The sequence below is a fragment of the Sorex fumeus genome, unplaced genomic scaffold, assembly GCF_029834395.1.
Source record: "Sorex fumeus unplaced genomic scaffold, SorFum_2.1 ptg000128l, whole genome shotgun sequence".
NCBI lineage: Eukaryota > Metazoa > Chordata > Mammalia > Eulipotyphla > Soricidae > Sorex > Sorex fumeus.
The window spans coordinates 26,633,946-26,656,792 of NW_026606185.1; the positions used below are offsets into that span (position 1 = coordinate 26,633,946).

The window sequence follows — 22,847 nt, forward strand, 5'->3', positions numbered from 1 at the left end:
GCAATGAATAGCAGGGCTGGGAAGAGGGCTTTTCAGAGGGCCAGATTCAGTCCCTGGCACTCTGAGCACTGAGAAGGGAGGGCCTCCAGATCACTGCCAATGGTGGCCCCAAAACCAAAGCAAGATGCAGTAAAAAATTTAAATAACAACTATAAATGATCAAATTAGGTATTAATAATTTAAGCAGTCCGCATGACAACAGCTTGCTTTTGGAAATGCATAGCTCTTAAATTATAAAACAGTTAGCACAGCAATGGGTAGATCCTACTTGATGTGTGCTAAAGTAAGTGAATTGCTAGAGACCCAGATATGTGTGTTTATAGCACTCAGTAGAGTTATAATGAATACATTTCACTTTTCCAGCCATTTGATAATGCAAAGGAATTTTAGGCCAACAATTTAACTATTTTAAGCATTGCTTAGATTAACATAGTAATCACGGTCACAGTCATGGTCCTCCCGTTGTTCATTGATTTGCTCGAGCAGGCCCAATAACGTCTCCATCGTGAGACTTGTTATTACTGTCTTTAGCATATTGAATACATCACAGGGAGCTTGCCAGGCTTTGCCGTGCGGGCGAGATATTCTCGGTAGCTTGCTGGGCTCTCCGAGAGGGGTGGAGGAATCGAACCCGGCTCAGCCGGGCCGGCTGCACGCAAGGCAATCACCCTACCGCTGTGCTATCGCTCCAGCCCAACATAGTAGTATTACAGGCATTTGGAACTGTTGATACCTAATTAATTTTAACAGGTAGCACTTTAAAACACTGGGAATGACGAGTACACAGAAACAGTTAAAACTAATAGAAAAGTAGTCACATATTTCATCATTGTTGACACCAATTTAAAAAAAACTATCAACAATAATCCCATATGTTTAGGGATTATTGTTACTTTGTGTATTATGTTCAACATAAGCACAGCTACCTGAAGAAATATAAAGTACCACTATCTTTTCTGATGGAGTCTCAAACACTTTTGTGATTTTGGCACATTGCAAAAATGAGAAATTTTGTTTAAAAGAACTATTATTCAGTAATGAGCATTGTGCCACAGGAACATAAATTTTTGTATTCATTTAGATAATTTGAAGTGTTTTGCATACGAAGTAAAGCTATTAGATCAGCTTCTTTTTAATAAATTTCAGAATTATTCCATTAATTTGTCAGTAGCACTGTAGCACTGTCCTCCCATTGTTCATCGATTTGCTCGAGTGGGTCCAGTAATGTCTCCATTTTGAGACTTCTTGTTACTGTGTTTGGCATATTGAATACATTTGTCAGTAAGGAAGAGAAAACTTTTTAAGTTTCTAGTAAAATAATTACATTATTTTGGTGTATCATGAATTAGCATCTATTTTTCTATTATATCTATTTTTATTTTTCTATTCTATTATGACTTTAGGTTGACCTTGTGACCACTCACTACTTATAGGCTGGAGCGATAGCACAGTGGGTAATTCCTCCATCCCTCTTGGGGAGCCTGGCAAGCTACCGAGAGTATCCAGCCTGCACGGCAGAGCCTGGCAAGCTCCCTGTGGCGTATTCGATATGCCAAAAACAGTAACAACAAGTCTTACAATGGAGACATTACTGGTGCCCGCTCGAGCAAATCGATGAACAACGGGAGGAACTGTGCTACAGTGACAGTGCTATGCCTCTTTAATGGTTCTCAGCATATTTTCTGAGGAAGTTTTAAAAGTTGGCTTTATTATCTCCCCTAAAAGTAAATGCTACATATCAACATAGAGCATTCCTTTGGAGAGAAACAGTGGGGGGCCAATGTTCAGAAGTGTCTCAATCTGAGCACCTACTGTCCTCCATGAACAAAGATGACTTTCCTGTTTGTTTTAGGGCTACACCTAACAGAGCAACTCCCAGCTCTGTGCTCAGGGGTTATTCCTAAATGGTCATCAGGGAACAACCATGTGGCACTAGGTGTCACATGCAAACTTGCATGCAATCAAGTGCTCAGCCATTAAGCTATCTTTCTGGTCCCTGCAAAATATACCATTTTTAAAAATAAGAAACAAAAAAGGAGTCACCTGAAATGTGAACACTTTCACTTTTAAATGTTTCAGAAATTATAACCACCAGAAATGCTGAAGGTGGAATACATTATTTTTAAAAAATCATTTTTTAAAGCACAATTTAAATGTTTTTTTGTTTATTTTCTGGGGGGACCACATCCAGCAGTGCTCAGGGGTTACTGCTGGCTCTATACTTAGGGATCTGTCCAGTGCTTGGGGTGGGCTGCATGCAAGACAAGCACCTACCTGCTGTACTATTGCTCTGGCTCCTTAACTACTTTTAAATGATTGCGTTTTACGTGATTGTAAATACATGTTGAGTCACTTGCCTTTCATCTGGCTGATCCTGGGTCAATCCCTAGCACAGCATATGGTCCTTGAAGCACTGCCAGGAGGGTTTCCTGAGAGCCAGTTAGCGCAGACTTCAGAGTGTGGCACAAAAAAACTAGCAACAATAACAAAAAAGAAGCCCAATCTGAACCCTAGCTAATGGGCGCAATGCTCATTTAGAGACAGGGGTGAGTTCATTTACACTGTCACTGTCACTGTTCTCCTGTTGTTCATCGATTTGCTCGAGTGGGCCCAGTAACATCTCCATTTTGAGACTTGTTGTTACTGTGTTTGGCATATTGAATACGTCACGGGTAGCTTGCCAGTCTTTGCCGTACGGGCAAGATACTCTCAGTAGCTTGCCGGGCTCTCTGAGAGGAGGAATCAAACCTGGTATGGCCGGGCTGGCTGTGCACAAGGCAAACGCCCTACCACTGTGCTATTTAGGATGGCCGAGTGGTCTAAGGCGCCAGACTGCTTATGGGTAGTATGGATGTAATACAGATACTTAGAGGCCATCATGTTTGGTCCTTTATCTACTTTCAGCACATATCTTCCATCCCGAGTGATCCCTCCAACCATCATTTACTTTGTGATTCCTTCTCAATCCCAGTTGCCTTCTCCCCCAGCTCATAAGGCAGGATTCCAACTGTGGAGCAATCTTCCTGGCCCTTGTCTCTACTGTTCTTGGGTGTTAGTCTCATATTAAGATATTTTATATTTCACAAATGAGTACTGTCCTTCTATGTCTGTCCCTCTCTTTCTGACTCATTTCACTTAGCCTGGTCCTATACCTGGAGAGTTTTTCGATGGGAGAACAAAGAAATAGAGACTTCTCTATTTGCTAGCTATCCATGGTCACAGAATTCTTGCAGCCCAGAATTTCTGACCTAGAATTTCTCACACTTGAACACCTGAGAGCAAACACTTGCTCTCTGGGGACAGAGTGCCGCTCTATGAGTGAGCTCACACTTGGCACGCAGAAGCCCAGCACCACCACACATGATCTCTGAGCACCATGCCAGGTGTTGCTCCTGAACACTGCCAGGTGTGGCCCCAAATTCGAAAAGCAAAACTTTACTTCCTTTATACAGTGGACAAAACAGTTTTAACAAGTAAGCTCCATTCCTTTCAAAGGGCCTAGGGATGGTGTCAAAAGAGCCTCTATTGCCAGGCTGAGTGGGTGAGGCAGACAGTTCCATTCCATTCTCAGACCACCCCACGATGCCTAAATGTGGCCCCAGCAGCCCTGGTATTCGGAGGCTCCAGCCTGGCAAAGTGAGTGATCTCCAGCCCACTGCGACCATATGGGTGTGCCAGTGTCACGGCTGAGAAGCACAGACTCTGGTAAGCACAGCCAGTGGGTGCAGTCTCCCCTCATCACAAGCAACCCGAAAAGTGGGGGAAGGAGAGAAGAGAATAAAAAATTAAACACAGGTCAGCGAGACTGCTAAAGCGGTACAGCGTAGGATAACTTTGGTTTGCCCTTCCTCCCTGGCTGCTAGAAGCTTGTGTTTGTTGATTGCCCCCCAGCCTGTCAATTATCTTAGTCTCCAGATTAGACTCTGACTTGTAAATATTGTCTTTCTCTTCTCCTGAATGCCCTTTGCATGGTTAGTTATTTCAGAGCAATTGCCTTTTGTGTGGACATACGAAGACAGTTAAAAAGACAAGCCTGTGGATTGGGAGTTGATTGAGTCCAGATAATATTACCTCCTGGACATCTGCTCTCTTGACTTAAGTCTCAGTTGTTCTCCTAAAGGTAGAGTCCTGATTAGAGACTGGATGGACCTCAGGCAAGCGGTGAGCTATAAGCTACCCTGGCATTGAAATAGTCTTGGCCAAAGTGCCCTAATTCCTAACTATAAGTTAAGAGCTTGGTCATGGACAAATTCTGTCATGATCCAAAAGTAATAACTAGATTTGGACCCTGCTGGGATTAGGAATGATTGATCTGGCCTGAGCACTGTAGTCTGAGTCTGTGGTGAGATGTTCCCAGGAGAGTCACCCTCCAAGCCTAAAAGTGTCTACTACGGTGTCCATACAGAATGGTAAATATTAGGAAGGAGAATTGAAGATGCTAATTAAATTGCAGGTCTAAGGAGAGGAGAAACACACCTTAAGGGCTGTTTTGCCCTTGTGGGTTGCAGGTGGTCGGGAAGTCTGGAAAAACATTTTTGATCACGCTTCCCCTCGGGAGGCGGGAGGCGTGGTGAGAGGATAAAAAAGAGTGGCTGCGGGGAGAAAGGGGATTGTTGTTGGATTGATTGATTTATTAACAGAGAGACAGCAGTGAGAGAGGTAGAGGAGACGGATATAGTGGGAAGAAATAATTGCTCGGTTAGCGAGAGATAGACATACTGACACACAGAGAGTTGGAGAGAGCTGGGAGAGACGAGAGATTGAATAAATGGCAATTAATCAGCAACCAGATTGGCCCTTGTTCTTCCTTCGTCCGTCCAAGGCCACAGCCATCCCGGGTAGAGAAGTGGCTTCAGAGCACTGAACACGGGTGGGGAGAGAGAGCCGCCCAGAGAGCACGAGAACATCCCTCCCGTGTAATCCCTATGAGCGTGAGGGGCTTACACAAGTGTGGGATTTTTACACAGTAAAAATTTTTACGCATGTGCAAGGCCCTGAGTTCGGTCCCCCATCCTGCACGGCCCCCAGCATTGCCTAGTGGTCCGAAGCACCACGGAGATGGGCACCACCAAGGATGGACTTGGCATTCTACCCCCAAGCATCACTGGGGGCGTTTCCTAGAAATATAAATGAATATTATAAGTATATAATAAAAGTAAACAGCATGCTTCATATAAAAATCTTACTTTTTTCATTTGTGGGAGTCACACGGGGAATGCTCAGTGCTGGGGGGTGGGGGAGGAGGAGGCTACAGTGCTAACCCCCAAATGTTCTTACTGAAACAAGTAGAACAGTGCCCCCCCCCAAAAAAAAAGCCAGAGAAAAGCCCCTACATTCTCCCTTTAACTCCTGCTTGAGTCAGTCCCGTGCAAGGGTTCCAAGAGCAAGACAAGTGCTCTACTGCCAAGATGCATCCCTGGCTCAGAACAATGGTTTTGAAAACTGCCAAAGAATGCCAGAGTCTCACTACTAGTCAATGTATTTTTTTTTCTTTTTGGGTCACACCCGGCGATGCACAGGGATTACTCCTGGCTCTACACTCAGGAATTACCCCTGGCAGTGCTCAGGGGACCATATGGGATGCTGGGAATCGAACCCGGGTCAGCTGCATGCAAAGCAAATGCCCTAACCGCTGTGCTATCGCTCCAACCCTTACTCAATGTTTTTTGTGGATTGGACTCCTTTAGCGCAGAACTTCAATGTGTGCTAGAAAAATCACCTCGACGTTTGGCAAAGGCTTGGCCACAGCTGCCCTACACGACACGTATGTCACGAGAAAACAGCACTATCATTCTTGGAAGACTCCCGGAGACCCACAGCTGCTGAATTTGCTTACTGGACAGATGCCCTGGGAGGGGCAGAATTTCTGGAGTTACTTGGTGGAGTCAACAGGGGCAGGGCCTGAAACTGTCTGTGACAGCAGACAAGGCAGCAGTGTGTGGGGTTAACTGAGCCACAGCCACGTGCAATCCCCAAGTGGTACCCATGAGCATCACTGTGCTGAAAGAAAGGTAGGGCTGGAGCCATGGGACAGGACCTAAGGGGCCTCCCCTGCATGAGGCCAACCCTGGTTCAATCCCCCGTACTTCCTTCCTATGGTCTGCAGAGCATAGCAGGGGTCACTCCTGAACACTGCAGGGTATGGCCCAAACACCTCCCCCAAATCAATGAAATTTTAAGCATTATTAAAGTAAGAAAGGTGGTGCCACTACACAATGCATTTGAGAGCGAATCTGGGATTCTGTGCTCTGGATGCTAAGGACAATGGAGCACTGTGTGACATAGGCTATTTGGAACCCACCATTCAGCTCCAACACTAAAACCCCCACTCCACAATGACCCCAGAACTCCAGACTGCCTGCCTGCTGCTGATCTGCAGAGATCTGCCTCTGCTGCCTTCACTTTGATACAGTCCTACTGCAGAGCTCCCTAACGATGTCATCATACTTCAGCTCCCTAATCATGTCATCAGGAAATGCAGTTGGTGGGAAAGAGCAGCTAAGCCACCAGCCACCAGCCCAGGCACACAAAGGAGCACTGGGCTGGGGCCTCTGCCAGGGCCACAGTCTGTGGGAATCCTGAGCTGCACTAGTGGTTGTTAAACACCAGGTCTCTCAGCACAAACACACAAAAAGTTCAATAAATCTTAACATCAACCATGCAACTGTGAAACCTTCTATGAAGGAGACGGTGGGTCCCTGAGAATGAATGCAGAGGGAGTGAAAGGAGACATATCCAGAATCTCTGAGATGAACAGAACCATTCACTTTCTGGGGTGAAAGTGTGCAGGGGTGGCTTCTGGCTCTGGACAGGAGTGACTGCTGGCAGTGCTCAGAGGAGCATATGAGATTCCAGGGATCAAACTGGAATTGGCAACATGCAAGGCAAGCACCTTATCTCATATGCTATCTCTCTGGTCCTACGCTCTGTGTGTGTGTGTGTGTGTGTGTGTGTGTGTGTGTTTATGTGGGGGTGCACTCAGCAGTGTTCAGGTACCACACATGGCAGTGCTTAGGGAGCAAATGCAGTGGCAGGATTTGAACCACTGTGTGGCTACAGGTGGATATAAGGCAAATACCTTAATCTTGAACAATCTCTCCAGCCTTAGAACTTACAACTCTTTTTTGGTTTGTTTCTGTTTTTTTTTGGGGGGGGCCACACCCAGTGGTGCTCAGGGATTACTCCTGGATATGCACTCAGTAATCACTCCTAGAGGTGTTTTGGGGACATATGGGATGCTGGGAATTGAACCCAGGTTGGCTGTGTGCAAGACAAATGCCCTACCTGCTGTACTATCTATTGCTTAGGCCCCAAGAATCTACAATTCTTGTGGTTGATTGTTTAGTTTTGGTCACATCCAGCTGTGCTCAGGGCTTACTCCTGGCTCTGTGCTTAGGGTCCACTCCTGGTGAACTCATGGAATTATTTGGGATGCCCAGGATTGAACTTGGGTCGGCTGCATGCAAGGCAAGCACCTTATCTGCTGAAATATCCCTCCTGCCCTTACAACCTACAACTCTTGAGAGCTCAAGGGACAGTAGTATTAAGTGGGTCTCAAACTTCTGCTGTTGGAGGGCCACTTCTCACAGGGAAAGAATCCTGAGTAACTCTCCTCTTCTATCAGACTATCTCTGGCCTCAGAATTTTCTTTTTAAGTCTGAATAAAAGTTTCATTGTATGTCTGCATCATATTTAACTTAGCCATTCAACACTGATTGAATTCCTCATAGCTTCATTGCCTTTTTTGGTGGGTTTGGGAGAATGACTAATAGAACTGGGTGAAGTGGGTACCTTAACCACCATGCTGTCTCTCTGGCCCCCTCTGTACAGCTTCCAGTTATTGTGAGAAATAACTTCAAACCAGATTGCAAAATTTTCAAGAAGATAATCCCCAAATAAATTTGTGCTGAGGAAATAGCTCAACAAGCTGGAGCACGTGCTTCGCATGTGGGAGATACGGGTTTGCTCTCTGGCGCTAACTGCTGCTCCAAGCACCACCAGGTGTGGCTCCCAAACCAAAGAGAAATTTTTTTTTTTTCCCCTTTATTTTATTTTATTTTTTTTAAAGTTGTAGATTTACATTTTTTTGTGCTTTGGTTTCAATTATACAATGATCAGATACCCATCCCTCCACCAGTGCCCATTTTCCACCACCATGGATAATATCCCTCCCACTCCCATCCCCCCATCCCCCCGTCTCTGTAACCAAAGAGAAATTTTAAATTGTATTATATTGCTTTGTTTTGATTTTTGGTCATAGCTGGCAGTGCTTGAGTGGTACTCCTGGCCCTGTGCTCAGGGGTCACTCCCACTAGTGCTCAGTGAACTCATGCAGCAGCAGGACTCCAACCTGGGCCTCCCACATACAAAGCAGGTGCTCAGACCATTCAGCTCTCTACAGCTCACTAAACAATTTTAAAGCAGAGTTAATGCCTCACTCCTTGTGATCTTACGATTTAAAACAAAGTCTGGTGAACGGGGTATTATAAATTCTATCCCTCAGTTCAAACTCTGAGTTCTATTTGAGTATAAAATTACTGAATCCCAGGGAACTCAGAGACCAAATAAGGCAAATACATACCCATATCTTCCGATATAACACCCAAATAATTACATAATCCCAAAGAAAATGGTCATGAATTGAGCACAGTTGGATGTTCTACCTTGAAGCGCTGTTGATCTCCACCCAGCCCAGTTTCCATGACACATGAAGCAAGAGGCCACCTAGAAATGTCTGCCACCTAGGAGAGAGCAAAGGTCAGCGTGAGCATTCAAAAAGACAGGCGCACGCCCTAGCTCATTGTTGAGCTAAGAACAATCGCAGGGATGTGGAAACAACCCAAATGTCCAGATGACTGGATAACGAAGTTGTGGAACTACACACACACACACACACACACACACACACACACACACACACGCACGCGCAATGGAATCTTACAAGCTGTAAGAAACAATGAATTCTTAAAGTCTGATGCAATATGGATAAAACTGAAGGGTATCATACTAAGCAAAGTAAGTAAGAAGGGAAGAGCAAATACCAAATGATGGGGGGAAAGAAAGCCAGTGTGAGTTTCTTGGAGTGCCACAGTCTCAAATACTGCCCAGTGCAGCCTGTCCACAGATGGTGCAGTCAATCTTTACAACGTTCTCCGACCGTACATCCAGTCTCTACTACCCTCTCAGGTTCAGCTTCCCATTCTGTGCTGACGTTGATAGCTTCTCGTCTTCTAGACTTTTCCTGCTCGACCTCCTCCGGACCCCAACGTAACCTTCAGTCTGCATGGATGCATTCCAAACCCTCATCCTCCTCCAAATACAGCCACTCAGACAGCCCTAGATACCAACAAGCCTAAAGCATGACTTGAATTTCTCCTTCCCCTTCCTCATCCTCTTATTCCTAACCAACCAAGCCGGAAACCTGGATGAGCCTAGCCCTGCCTTCACCCCACCTCCCTTTCTCCTGGAAACCTCCCACTGATTCCGTCCCCACGTAGGCTCTCACAGCCTAAGCCCAGCCGCCACCCTCTGCCTCACTCATCTAGGCTCTCAGCAGCTCACACCTGGCCCACAGCTTTTGTCCTCTACGTGTGCCCCACCCCAAGCTTGCCCACATCAACCATTCTCACGGAGCTGACAGAGGGGTTCTTCTAAAGTGAAATTTCAATTGCTGTATTCTATCATTTAGAAAAAAAAAGAGGGGGATAAAAGAAATAGTTTAAGGGGCTGAGTACATGCCTTGCATATACAGGAGGGCCGGGTTTGATCTGAAACCACATGGTCCCCTGTGCACTATCTGGAGGTGGCACTGAGCACCACTAAGTGGGGATAGCTCCCCAAACAAACAACAAAACAACAGCTGACTCTTCCTGGTGCCACAGGCAGCTGCTCACAGGCTCTGCCACAACACACTTGGGTCGTGAGTAATAACACAGCAGGGAGGGTGCTTGCTGTTCATACAAATCCAGTCAATCTGGATTTGATTCCCAGCATCCCATATGGTCCCCCAAGTTCACCAGGAGTGATCCCTGAGTGCAGAGCTAGAATTAAGCCCTGAGCATTGCTGGGTGTGACCCCCAAAACCAAAAAACTAAAAAAAAAACCCACTCACATGAGACTCACTTACTCAACTTGCCAAGATTACAGGGTCAAGGGCTGAAGTATCTCTCCCTTCATCCCAGTGAGAAGCAGAACAAAATGCCAAGTGAAAAACAGGGGGTACAAGACGTCTTGATCATTGGTCTTCTGGTTTTCATTTTCTTCCTGTTTTTAGCTGTTTGTTCAGTTGGTTGGTTTTTGGGTCACACCTGGCAACGCTCGGGGCTTGCTCCTGGCTCTGCTCAGGGATCACTCCTGGCAGTTTTTGGGGGACCCTATATGTTGTCAGGGATTAGATATGGGTTGGCTACATAGAAGGCAAGTGCCTTAACCTTTTATTATCTCTCCGGCCTTAACTGGTTTTGGTTTTTCAGGTGAATCATTCAGATATTCCCAAACCTTGTTTTTAGCTACTATTTAAGAACTCATCTCAGAAATGATTACCATAGACTGAAGTGTTGTGGCCCTCGAGAAACACCAGCCCCCAGGACAGTCTGTGTGATACACAGGCCTGGAACGACCACCCTCTCCCTGCCAGGACCTACCACCCTCTCCCTGCCAGGAACCGCTCTGTCCCTTGTCCTTCCAGTCACATTTCACCCTTATGAGGAGCAACTGATTGCCTGGCAGCCTTCGGGATGTGCCATTGCTTCTGAGGGTGTTCACATGGTGACCTCTTGACCTATGATGCTCTTCCCTCTCCCTGTGAGCCATGAACACCTGCTCATCCTCTGAGACCCACCTTCTATGTCTCCTCTGTGAAGTTTCCGAATCAGCTGGAGAGAACAAACTGATGTGGGCTCTGCCCTCAGCCAGTCTGGGCAAGAGCAGTAGCATCTGGGGACATTTCCAGTTGTCCTATGCAGGAGCAGGGGAGGGAGACTTGCTCCTAGTATCTGGTGAGTGGAAGATGGGATTTGGCTCTTATTATTATTTTTATATGCCCAAGTGTAAAACAACTGAAATGCCCGAAAATAAAATATATTGGGTCACAGAGACAGGTTTAACCCATGGTTTGTATGCAGGAGGCCCAGGTTGGATCCCCAACAACACTTAGACACTTGAGCTCTGTAGGAAGAAAAATGCCCAGTGAATAACAAGAGGAATGAGAGGGGTGCTAGGAGCAGCCCCAAAATGCAGAGCCAAGAGTAGCCAATGAGCGTGGCCAGGTATGGCCCCCAAACAAAAAAAGACAAGATAAACCAAAAAAGAATGGCTATAAAAATGACAATCTTCAATGAAAAAAAAAAAACCTATGCAGTCAGTAAAAATATTTTTGGTTTGGGGGCTAGACCTGAGCCTCACTCCTGGCTCTACACTCCTGGCTCTTCACTCATTCCTGGAGTGGCGTGGGGGACCACCTGGGGACTAAACCTGGGTCAGCCACAAGCAAGGCAAGAGCCCTACCCACTGGACTATTGCTCCAGCCCCCGGTAAAGATACTTTAGGTTTTTTAATGGAAGTTATGTTGTATTATAGCATTAAGTTTTAGGTATGCATCACTGAAAATCAACATTGTGTATACCACCAACATTCTTACCATTGCCCCTATTTACCTTATTTACACACACACACACACACACACACACACACACACACACACCCCTTCCCTTTTCCCTCTAATAATCACTAACTTGTCATTAAAGGTAAAGGTAAAGGTAAAGGCCCTCCCGTTGATCGTCGATTTGCTCGAGCGGGCCCAGTAACGTCTCCATTGGAGACTTTGTTGTTACTGTGTCTGGCATATCGACTACTCTCGGTAGCTTGCCGGGCTCTCCGAGGGGGGCGGAGGAATTGAACTCGGGTCAGCCATGTTGGCTGCGTGCAAGGCAGACGCCCTACCCGCTGTGCTATCTAGCTGAAATATTTACTTTTGTTTTATTTATTTAGTCTTTGTCTTCTCTATATTTTACACATGGGTGAAACTGGACAATGTTTGTCATTCTCCTTCTGACTTAATTCTCTAAGTGTAATGCATACTCTGTGGTTTTTAATAGTCCGTAGTTTTGTACTGTGCCTTTCCTCAGGTGTAAAAAAAGTTGAAAACGACTGCATTTGGTCCATCCATGTTTTATCAAACATTTAAGATGGTGGTAGGATATTTCTTACAAATATATATAAAGATCATAAAAGATACTCACCCTTGGAATAATGTAGGATAGGTAAATTTCAAGACCGACAGGACATACTGAAAAACAAATACCAGATAAATGAACATTTCTAATTCTATAATCCAAAAAACTCTATTAAATAAATGTAAGTATACTCAACTTCCAAAAAAGCACTTTATTACTCCCAAAATCATATAGTAGGAAAAATAATCTTCCAGGTCATTCTAAAGAGAGTGGACTTGCTTCTACCACGCCTCCCAGAAGTGTGACCACATTAGAGATGAAAGAAAATGAAACCAGTATCAAGTGTGAAGAAAAAGCAGAGTCTCTGGGTCTGAGGGTGTCAATTTCCAGTCATTCAGTATCTTCCCAAACCCCAGAAGTGCCATCTGCAGTGACAGCGACTCCTGGAAAACTGGAAAAACTCTTGGATGAAATCTTCTATTGTCCAGTCAGCTACAAATCCAACCCCTTTCACTACCACTCTTGAAGTAAGTGAAACCTCTTAGTAATTCTTTCCATTGTTGTCCTTCATCTTTAGGGTCTGGTTTGGTTTTTGCATTTTTTTTTTCTTTTTGGGTCACACCAGGCGATGCACAGGGGTTACTCTTGGCTCTTCACTCAGGAATTACTCCTGGCAATGCTCAGGGGACCATATGGAATGCTGGGAATCAAACCTGGGCATGGCCGAATGCAAGGCAAATGCCCTACACACTGTGCTATCGCTCCAGCCCCTGGTTTCTGCATTCTAAGAATTTTTTTTCCTCTAATTCTGCTTAGGTGTCTTAAAATTTTTATTGTGTTTTAGCATCTTAAGGATTTTTTTTTTTAAATAAAGTAACGTAGCTAAGGTGAATTTGTATGTATTTCTTTCCTTTAAAAAATTTTTTTTTTGGCCACAACTGTCTGTGTTCAGTGCTGACTCCTGGCTCTGTGCTCAGGAACCACTCCTGGCAGGGCTTGGGAACCATATTGGGTGCCAGAGATTGGGTGTGAGTCTGCCATACGCAAGGCAAGCACCCTACCCTCTGTACTATCATCTAGTGACCACATGCCCCCTTAAGTAATCTTTTTTTTTAAACACCACACCCTAAGACACTCGGGGTTTACTCCAATCTCTGCATTCAGGGATCAGTCCTGGAGGGGTTCTGGGGATCATATGGGATGCCAGGGATCTAACCCTGGTCAGCCTTATGTGCCTTACCACAGTACTATTGCTCTCGTCCCTGAATTTGTGTGTTTTACAAATTTAAACAAATTTACAGAACTTTATGGGCTGACTCTAGTTCAATCCCTGGTACCCCATAAGACCCCCCACCAAGTCCCTCCAGGAGTGATCCCTGAGTATACAGTCAGGAGGAAGGCATGAACACTGCAAGGTGTGGTGTCCCTGGCACACAAAAAAAGAAGTCCAAACTCATTAAATGACTCTGGGCACGAACTCTGAGTCTCTGTAGCACTGCAGCACTGTCCTCTCATGGTTCATGGATTTGCTTGAGCGGGCACCAGTAACGTCTCCATTGTGAGACTTGTTGTTACTGTTTTTGGCACATCGAATATGCCACAGGAAGCTGACCAGGCTCTGTATGATATAAAAAAATGAAGGATAGTATATTGACTTTAGGAAAGTTTATACATTGATTCCCCCCGAACCCCCACTCATGGATTAAGCTACACATAATTTCCCTTGTTAGAACTCCCAAAAGTCACAGGTTTTGCTGAGTGTTGGTGCTTGGTCTGTAAGTTTTAGACAAGACCTCATGCATTCCTAAAGTCTATCACTCAAGAAAGTCAAGATACACCTCCACCCCACCTGTCCCCAATATTTTTATTCTAAAATAGAGACCGAGAAGGACTGGAAACATAACACAAGGGTCAAGGCATTTGCCTTGCATGCTGTCAATCCCAGTGTGCTCCTCAGCACCAACCACAGATGGTCCCCATAGCAGGGTCACTTCTGAGCACAGGGCCAGGAAGAGCCCCTGTGCACTGCGAGATTTAGCCCACACTTCTTTTTTTATTTTTTTTTCAGAAGTCAATTTATTTATTTTTTTTTCTTTTTTGGATCACACCCAGCAATGCTCAGGGGTTACTCCTGGCTTTGCATTCAGGAATTACTCCTGGCAGTGCTTGGGAGACCATATGGGATGCTGGGGATTGAACCCGGGTGGGCCGCGTGAAAGGCAAACACGCTACCCGCTGTGCTATTGCTCTGGCCTCAAACTTTTTTTTTTTAAGTAAAAAATAAAATACCAACAAAGAAAAGATTCAGTGAAGACTGGGTCACACCCTATATCACCCATAACAAATTCATAAAAATAACTAAGTAAATATACTTAGTTCATGTGTGCTGAGCTTTGGCCTACACTCTAGGAGAGATAAAATGCTGAAGTGAACGCCTCTCCTTGCTAAAGGACAGAGGGGGGAAAAATCTCTGAGAAGTGAAACCAAAGTCCTTGATATTTTTCCTATTACCAATTTCTTATGTCACCCACAGAAAAGTGTTGCTCAGAGCAAAATGTAATTTGAAGGAAAACATCAGCAGGAGGACAGAGGTGGGCTCTTTGGACAGACAGGAGCCAGACAAGCTGTGGGGAAGGACAGAGCCCTGATTCCACCCAAGGCAGTTACCCCTGTAACTGCTGGAGCCTCTCACAGGCTGGAAGAACACGCTGGGCTCAGATGGTGGCCAGGAAAGCCGGCAGCCTTGATTTCCAAACTCTGAACAAAAACCAAGCACTCTATTATATGTAAGGAGGAGTGAGACTAAGAAATACAAAATTCTGTTTTGGTTTTGATTTTTCTTTTTTAAATAGTTTTTGGGCCATACCCAGCATTGCACAGGGGCTACTTACTTCCAGCTCAGTGCTCCAGGGAGCATGTGGTGCTGGGGACTGAACCTGGGTTCCCTGCATGCAAAGCTTGTGCTGCAGCCCTTTGAGCCATCTTTCTTGCTCAGAAATACAAGATTTTAAAAAACAAAAATAAATTTTCTTTCTGAAACTAAAGGGAAATAACTGAAGGAGAAAAGAAACACAAAAAATATGAAAGTAAAGAAAATAAAAATGTGTGTGTGTGTGTGTGTGTGTGTGTGTAGATGGTACAGCAGGTAAGGTACTTGCTTTGCATGCAGCCAATTTAGGTTCAATTCCCAGAAATGTATAGGGTCATCAAAGCCCCACCAGGAGTAATTCTTGCGGCATAGAGCCAAGAGACAGCAAATGAGCACAGCTGGGTGTACCTCCCACCCCCAAATAAAAGCAGGCCTACCAGGAAGTCAGTAATACCTATTTCCACTTGTATCCTGCCTGTTTTATTGTTTGGAAAATGACTGTGTCCTGATTTTTGAAAAAATAAAGAAATAAATAAGGAAAGGGAAAAAGGAAGGAAGGAAGGAAGGAAGGAAGGAAGGAAGGAAGGAAGGAAGGAAGGAAGGGAGAAAGGGAGTGAGTTAGGGAGGGAAGGAGGGAGGGAGGGAGGAAATAGGGGTAGGGGAGCTAGGTCAATGGGCAGGAGCACATGCTTAGTATAAGGAGCCCTAGGATTGATACCTAGTACCACTTCGCCAGTTATGCCATCTCCCAATAGCCCTAAACCAAAGTATTCCAAACAACTGTAAAAAAAAAAAAATGCAGAAGGATGCCGGTTAGGCGATTGTTTAAATTGTAAATCTGTGATTTTGATTTTGTTTACTTGGGGGCCATGCTCAGTGGTGGTTGGGGCTACCACTCTGGTGCTAGGGGGACCATGCAGCACCAGGGTCAAACTTGGAATTCCAAATTCAAAGCACTGTGCTCCAGTCCTTGGCCCCAGCCTCGGGGAGATTCATCTTAGATATTCATGTTAAATATTCCTGGGGGACATGACAATTTTGTTTATTTGTATCTAGCTCCTTAAAGCATGATACACATGGGAAATACTTGGTCTTCATCACATTGATTATGGTAATAGTGCACTGCGCCCAACAAGTTCAGTCAATCAATACCTAAATAACACTGAGCACCCAGGGCTGGAAGAAGTACACAGCTACCTAATGACTGTTCTATTGAAGTATACTTAAAAAAAAATGCATGGCTTGTGGGTTTCCAGGAAATACCCTGTTACTAATGTTCCTTCTATGTAATGAAAGGAAGGCCATTCTGCTTTGAAGTTAAATGTAATATCCTCAAGTTAGTTAGACAACTTAGGACAGTGAAATGGAAAAGGCTGATTGACATATTCCTGAGTTGGTACTGCAGGTCTCTTATAGTTTAGCTACCTCTCCCAGAAAGAAAAATAAAATCTGTTAAAGGTCAATAGTTACTGTTCGATACCACATGCAAAACTTGTATTTTCTTCCTCCATTCTTTTCTTCTATGAGTAATTAGCACTTATAATTTGAGCATATACTCTGATATATGCTCATTACTTGGCCAACCACCTTATAAACATCATTTCGATTAATGCTCACAAAAACCCTTCTAAGGGGACTTTTCATTTTGTTTGTTTTGGGACCACACCGGCCATACTCGGGGCTTGGTCCCAGCTCTGCACTCAGGAATTACTGAGTGCTGGTGCTTGGGGGGACCATATGGGGTGTCAGGGATCAAATCCAGGTTGTCTGTGTGCAAGACAAACACCCAACCAACTGTGCTATCACTCCAGCTCTATCGTAGAGGACATTTTATGTTTTTTAAATGTTGGGTCTAGAGGCCAGACAGACAGTACAGAGGTTGAGGCACTTGCTTATCTTGCATGCAGCCAACCATCCAGTTCAGGCCTCAATACCACTTGTGGTTCCCTGAGCACTGAGCCAGGAGGAAGCCCTGAGCACTTCCAGGTGTGGCCCCAAACAACAATCACCACCACCAAAAAAAAAAAAAAAGACTCAAAATTAGGTTGAGTTAACTAGATTAAATCCCCAAAACCAATAGAAGGATCCTGGGTATAAACCTATCAGCATCTCCCAACAAGTCTCAATACAACAGATTTTCAGAGCCAGGAAATGGCTCAGGTAACTAGAGCATATGCAAAGCATGTGGAAGCCCTGGGTTCGAGCCCTGGCACTGCAGGGTCCTTCGAGCACTTCATGAAACAAAGCCCACCCCAACACCCCAGCACTACCAGGCATGGCCCCAAACCAAAGAAAGAAATAAAAGAGCCCAATAAAAGCCCAGAACTCTAAAAATCAACTGGATGGGGGAAATCCTTTGAAAGCATCCTTTGAAAATATTGAAGAGATATCACATCCTTTGGAAATACTGAAGAAAGACAAGAGAACTAATGTCAGGCGAATTTTATGGTTCTTTGCAGAGAGCAAGAGCAGACAGGAATCAGGAAAGAGCAACACATACCACACCAAGGTCGTCCTGAGCCTGTTATCACCACTTGGCTTGGTGTCCAGCCCAAGGTTCTGTTTGGAGGTGATGCCTTACTGTAGCCCCCAAAAGTCCAATATTTCCTTACATGGTACCAAATCCAATTTTTTTTTTTTACAATGATCAAGTCCCCATACCTCCAAATCCAATTTTTTAACAAAACAAAAACACAGCATCACTGTTAGAGTATCCTGGCATTTATGAAATAAGTTCATGGCAAATCTTGGGGGACCAGAAAGACAGTATAGGAGTGATGGCATTTTGCTTTGCACGGGTCAACCTGAATTTGACTCCGACACCACATATAGTTGCTCAAGATGGGAACGATCCCTGAGCACAACCAGTTGTGGCTCTCAAACCAAAAATATTAATATTGATTTTACAATATCTTTAAAAAGGGAGGGAATCTGTGAATACATGCAAGTGGCTGAGAGCAGGGATCCGTGGTGTGAAAGGAGATGGGAGTGACTTCTACTTGCAGGGTTCGGCGGCAAACCAGGTTTCAGAAAAGATGTGCGGGAAGAGAACAGAAGCCAGTTGCTTTCTTTCCCTAAAATGTGGTCCACACAGTTCAAAATTAAGTTACGGAGAATTTGCCAGTCAAAACCCCCAGTTTCCCAGGAAATGTTAAAGGCTGCTTGCCAGGTCAGGAAACGCTTCTCTGCCTACAAATTTCTAACTGTGCAGTCGAATTCTATTAGGACAAAAGAGTGCAGTTCAGCCCAACAACTCCTATTTCTAGAAGTGCATCTCACAGTCTGACACTTCTCCATCATCATCTGGGGCTTAAAAATAAAACAGTCAAAAGATCTGGAAATGACATTTGTTCCAAGTTCTGGAACTCGGATAGATGTCACGCGCGCGATCATCCCTTCCCCAGGACCGCCCCCATCACCTTGTTCGTGAGGTAAGAAGCCAGATAGCAGGTACAGAAGGTGAGGCAGGCCAGGCTCTTCCTCGAGTACATGGGTTAACTGGTTCCCCAGCCTAAGGGGCAGCTGCCCAGCTCCAAAGCGGCAGCCTGGGCTGCGAGCCACCGCCACAGCCACCGCGGGAAGCCACGTGGCCAGCGCTCAGCCAATCGGCGCAGGGACGCCTCCCGGACACCCGGCACCGGCTTCTTAAAGGGGCCGTGCCACCTTGGGTCCACAGCCCTAGGGTGGGCGGGGCCGCATGCTTCAAATTCTGAGTCCGCTAGAGAGAATCTGGGTCCCTGGCTGATAGCAGAGGAGGAGAGAGGTCGATCTGTAGCGAAAGGGAGGAGGGGAGGAAGAGAGGAAGGAAGGAAAGTTGTTTTGGGGCCACAGGAAGGAAGGAAGGAAGGAAGGAAGGAAGGAAGGAAGGAAGGAAGGAAGGAAGGAAGGAAGGAAGGAAGGAGAGAATGAAAGAGAAAGAGCAGAGGAGAGAAAGAGGGAGAGAGGAAGGGAGGAAGAGAAAGAAAAAGGAAGGAAGGTCGGTTTGGGGCCACACTTTGGGACGGAAACCCCGGTTTCATTTCTTCCTTATTCTTGCCAACTTCCTCTTCCTTTCTCCCACTTCCCTTTGCTGTTGTTATTGTTGTGGTGATGGGGGTCACACTCACCTGGAGTCACACATCTGGTTGGGGTGCCTGCTGGAAGAGGATTTACATACTTTTAATGGCGGTTGCTTACACCCTCATTAAGAGTTCACACTCCTTTTTCTGTTTGGAGGCTTACTGAGCCCATATATATGCTCCCATATCATTAGTTGTGGTGCTTGCAAGAGTTGCTACTTCATTTGTGGTGTGCATTCACCTGACTGCAATGGGCCAGAGATTTTAAGGGTCAGGAGTCCAATGCAGTGGAGCTACCCACTTAGAATGCATGTGCAGCTGGGGAATTTAACTCAGTCTCTGGCTTGCAAGGCAATTGCTTAGTACTTCTAAGCCATTCCCTGGGCCCCCATTTATTACTTTGGTGGAGGGTGGAAGATTGGGCCACACCAGTGGTGCTCAGAGGCTACTCCTGGTTCAGTGCTGGGGGTGCTATGGGAACTAGGATGTGCCAGGGATAAAGGGAATTGAACCAGGGTCTGCACATAAGCCAAATTCTTAACCCACTGCAGGATCTCTCCCGCCCAGTCCTTTTGTTATACCCCGAGATGCTCTGGGATCACTCCTAGCAGTGCCAGCGAAAGAATCAAGGCAGTTTAAACAGTGTATGTGTATAGAATGGAGAATGTTCTGAGCAGAAGGACGAAAAAAGAAGGAATCCTGCATTGCATGGTCCACCAACCCCATAGAATCCAGAGGGCAGACAGAAGCACCAAGGGATGTGACTCAAGAACATAAATTTTAATCAGTAGTGCTCTGGTACATTGCGGTCACTTAATGAGGCGCTCATAAAATACCACTTAAAACTTTAATGATGTATTTAAAACTTTAATTTTGCTCGCTGCCATGTAACACACATTGTATATTTCATACCCCCACGCTGGTCTCCATAAAACAATAACTGCAATAATAATAAAGTAGGACAATCTCCTTCAGTCTCCCTCCCCAGCCTCACTCAACCTGACATCATCATCTGTCTCTCAAGCCATTTCGAGTTTAGAATTAGCCCAGGAAACAGAAATGAAGAATCTGGCTCATTTGTTTATTTACAGTCAACGCAGAGCGATCCGCGATCCCGTTTTCACTAGAACCAGAGAGAGGCGCACTCACTCGGCCAGGGAAGAAGGGAGGGGACGCAGGGGTGGAAGTCGGGGCTAAGCCTGGCCAGGAAACCACACCCGGCCCTGCGGTGCCCGTACGGACAGTGACCACTAGCCCCAGAGCGCAGGGCAGCGGCCGGAAGTGCGGCCGCGCGGGGCGGGGCGAGGGTGGATTGGGGGCGGGGCCTGAATCGGGCGGCCAATCGGAACCGACGATCCCGAAGCCAGGGGCGGAAGAGACGCGACCGAGTTCCGGCCGCGGCGGGCGCCGCCGCCATCTGTCATCTCCAGCTCCGGCTCCGGCCGCCCTCGCCCGGGTCCCGGCGGCCGCTTCTCCGCGGAGACCACTTCCCCGCACTGCCGCTTCTCGGCTCTCTTCTCGGCGCCGGCTTCTAAGCATGGACCTGGTCGGAGTGGCCTCGCCCGAGCCCGGGCCAGCAGCGTCCTGGGGACCCAGCAAGGTGAGAGGCGACCCTGGGGGGTGACGCTCCTCCTGCCGCCGCAGCCCCCGGGGCTGTACCTCTTCGGGGGTCCAGACGAGGCTGACAGGCGTCGACACCATCCCACGGGCATGGGGGGAGTCCGGGAGGGCGCGCTGGGGAGGGGGAGGGGCAGTTCGGGGTCTTCCCCTGCCCCGTCCCTGCCTCCCCAACCCCCGCGTCTCCCCGGGACAGCTGCTCATACCCTCCGGCATCTGCAGGCAGCCCGGCAGCACCTTGTCTTTCTCGGGCCCAGGGACTCAGCCCGACCCGTGGAGCCGCTGCTCCACCGGGGACGGAGTGCAGCCTCCTGCCTCGGCCAATGCTTGTTGTTTTTGTTTGCAGCAGGTCGGAGAAACGGTGAAGCCAAGCACACGCTTCCCACCAGGCTTGGCTGCCTGACTTCACCGGTTCCTACCCTAGCCCACCCTTTTGGTTTCTTTCTGTTTTTCACGCTGATCCTTTTTTTTGTTTTGTTTTGTGTTTTTTTTGTTGTTGTTGTTGTTTTAAATGTGGTGCTGTGATTGGCAGGAGGAAAAAGACTCTCCCAGCACTTGGCTGAGGGTTTACTTGACAGCAAAAGTTGTGGGAGGCTGTATGCCTCAGGGTGGTGAAGGAATCCAACTTTTGCAGCTTCCTAATTGCTCTTTACAAGGTAACACCAACCATGTGTTTTACTTTGGAGAGCCACTGTTGGCGTTTTCTTGGCTCTTCAGGGTAGGTACAAACAGAAAATGGAGGAAATAGTTAAAGTAAAGGCAAGAGTGAGTTTCGGACATTTTTCATACAGCAGTAGGGAGAATCTGGGCTATTCCCTTGGCAAATGTGACTGCATCTCCAGGTTGTGTAATTTTCAATTTCAGAAAGCCTTTGTTCACAAGGGCAAGATCAGAAATAAAAGGACAGAATCAGTTGACAGATGCTACAAGAGATCCTGCATAAGAAGTTCCTCCAGTTAAGCAAGTGTCTGTAAAAGCTGCTGAGTATGTTAAATGAGACAAACTTTGTTCAGAATGCATCCTAACCGTCTGGGAAAAAATTAACTTTCAAAGCTAATTCAGTAATGAATAATTGATATCAACCTTGTTTTTCATCATTCAACAAAAACTTTATTCTGGGGCTTTTTTTTTTTTTTTTTTGGCTTTTTTTTAGTCACACTTGGGGAAGCACAGGAGTTACTCCTGGCTCAGACACTTAGGAATTACTCCTGGCGGTGCTTGGGAGACCATATGGGATGCTGGGAATCGAACCTGGATCAGCCCAAGGCAAACACCCTACCTGCTGTGCTATTGCTCCAGCCCCTATTCCGGGGCTTATTAATAAGCTAGTAGGAAGGTAAGGTTTTAACTGGCAAAGCTATTACAAAGAAGCTACAAATATTATGCAATCCTCTTTGGGTGGTGGTGAGCCACACCTGGATGTACTCAGGGTTTAGTCATGACTCTGAGGTCAGGGATCACTCCTGGTGGAGCTGGTGGGACCATGTGTAGTGCTGGGGATCACATACATGCAAGGGATGCTCCTTAGTCCCTGTCCTGTCTCTCTGGTCATTGTAACCTCCTCAAACCTGTTGGAAAATTGAAATGATTGCAGAAGTCCAATTGGAATAGGTAAAGATTTGAGAAAGGTCTTAAAAAAAAAGGAAAGTATATTAAAGGCTAGTGATTTTCAAAGCTTTTTTTTTTTTTTATCAAAACCTCTTTACAATCTCAGGGGGCTGGAGAGATAGCACAGCGGATAGGGCATTTGCCTTGCACATGGTGCCGACCCCTGTTCGATTCCCAGCATCCCGTATGGTACCCTGAACACCGCCAGGAGTAACTCTCAAGTGCTGAGCCAGGAGTAACCCCTGTGCATCCCCGGGTGTGACCCCCCCCCCCAAAAAAAAAAGCTCTTTACAATTTCAGAATTACTGAGGACCTCAAAGAACTTTTGTTTTTATTGTTCATATCTATTAATATTATATCAGAAATGAAAGAGTAATTTAAATACATATCTACATACACAAATGCATTTTATACTTTAAAATGCCCAAACAAAAATACATATATAATGAAAATTTTTTTTCTCATCTCTTTGTTTTAATGGAAGACACCTGAATCCTTGTGTTTTTTTTCCCCCTTTTGGTC

General features: G+C 46.0%; 2 protein-coding genes across 3 annotated transcripts in view; one reads left to right on the forward strand and one right to left on the reverse strand.

Annotated features, from left to right (window-relative positions):
* Nucleotides 1-18,601, reverse strand: part of TMEM241 (transmembrane protein 241) — a 119,464-nt gene extending 100,863 nt beyond the window's left edge. For both annotated transcript variants that reach the window (XM_056138222.1, XM_056138221.1), the window contains exons 1-3: nt 18,462-18,601; nt 12,240-12,286; nt 8,664-8,741 (exon numbers count right to left, since the gene is read on the reverse strand). In XM_056138222.1, coding sequence (XP_055994197.1) covers nt 8,664-8,741; nt 12,240-12,286; nt 18,462-18,533 — 197 coding nt within the window. In that variant the 5' untranslated portion in view covers nt 18,534-18,601. The remainder of the gene's footprint in view (nt 1-8,663; nt 8,742-12,239; nt 12,287-18,461) is intronic.
* A 1,876-nt stretch (nt 18,602-20,477) lies between these two features.
* Nucleotides 20,478-22,847, forward strand: part of RIOK3 (RIO kinase 3) — a 28,343-nt gene continuing 25,973 nt past the window's right edge. Inside the window, exon 1 of the mRNA XM_056138242.1 lies at nt 20,478-20,700. Within this exon, the coding sequence (XP_055994217.1) occupies nt 20,638-20,700 (63 nt within the window). The 5' untranslated portion in view covers nt 20,478-20,637. The remainder of the gene's footprint in view (nt 20,701-22,847) is intronic.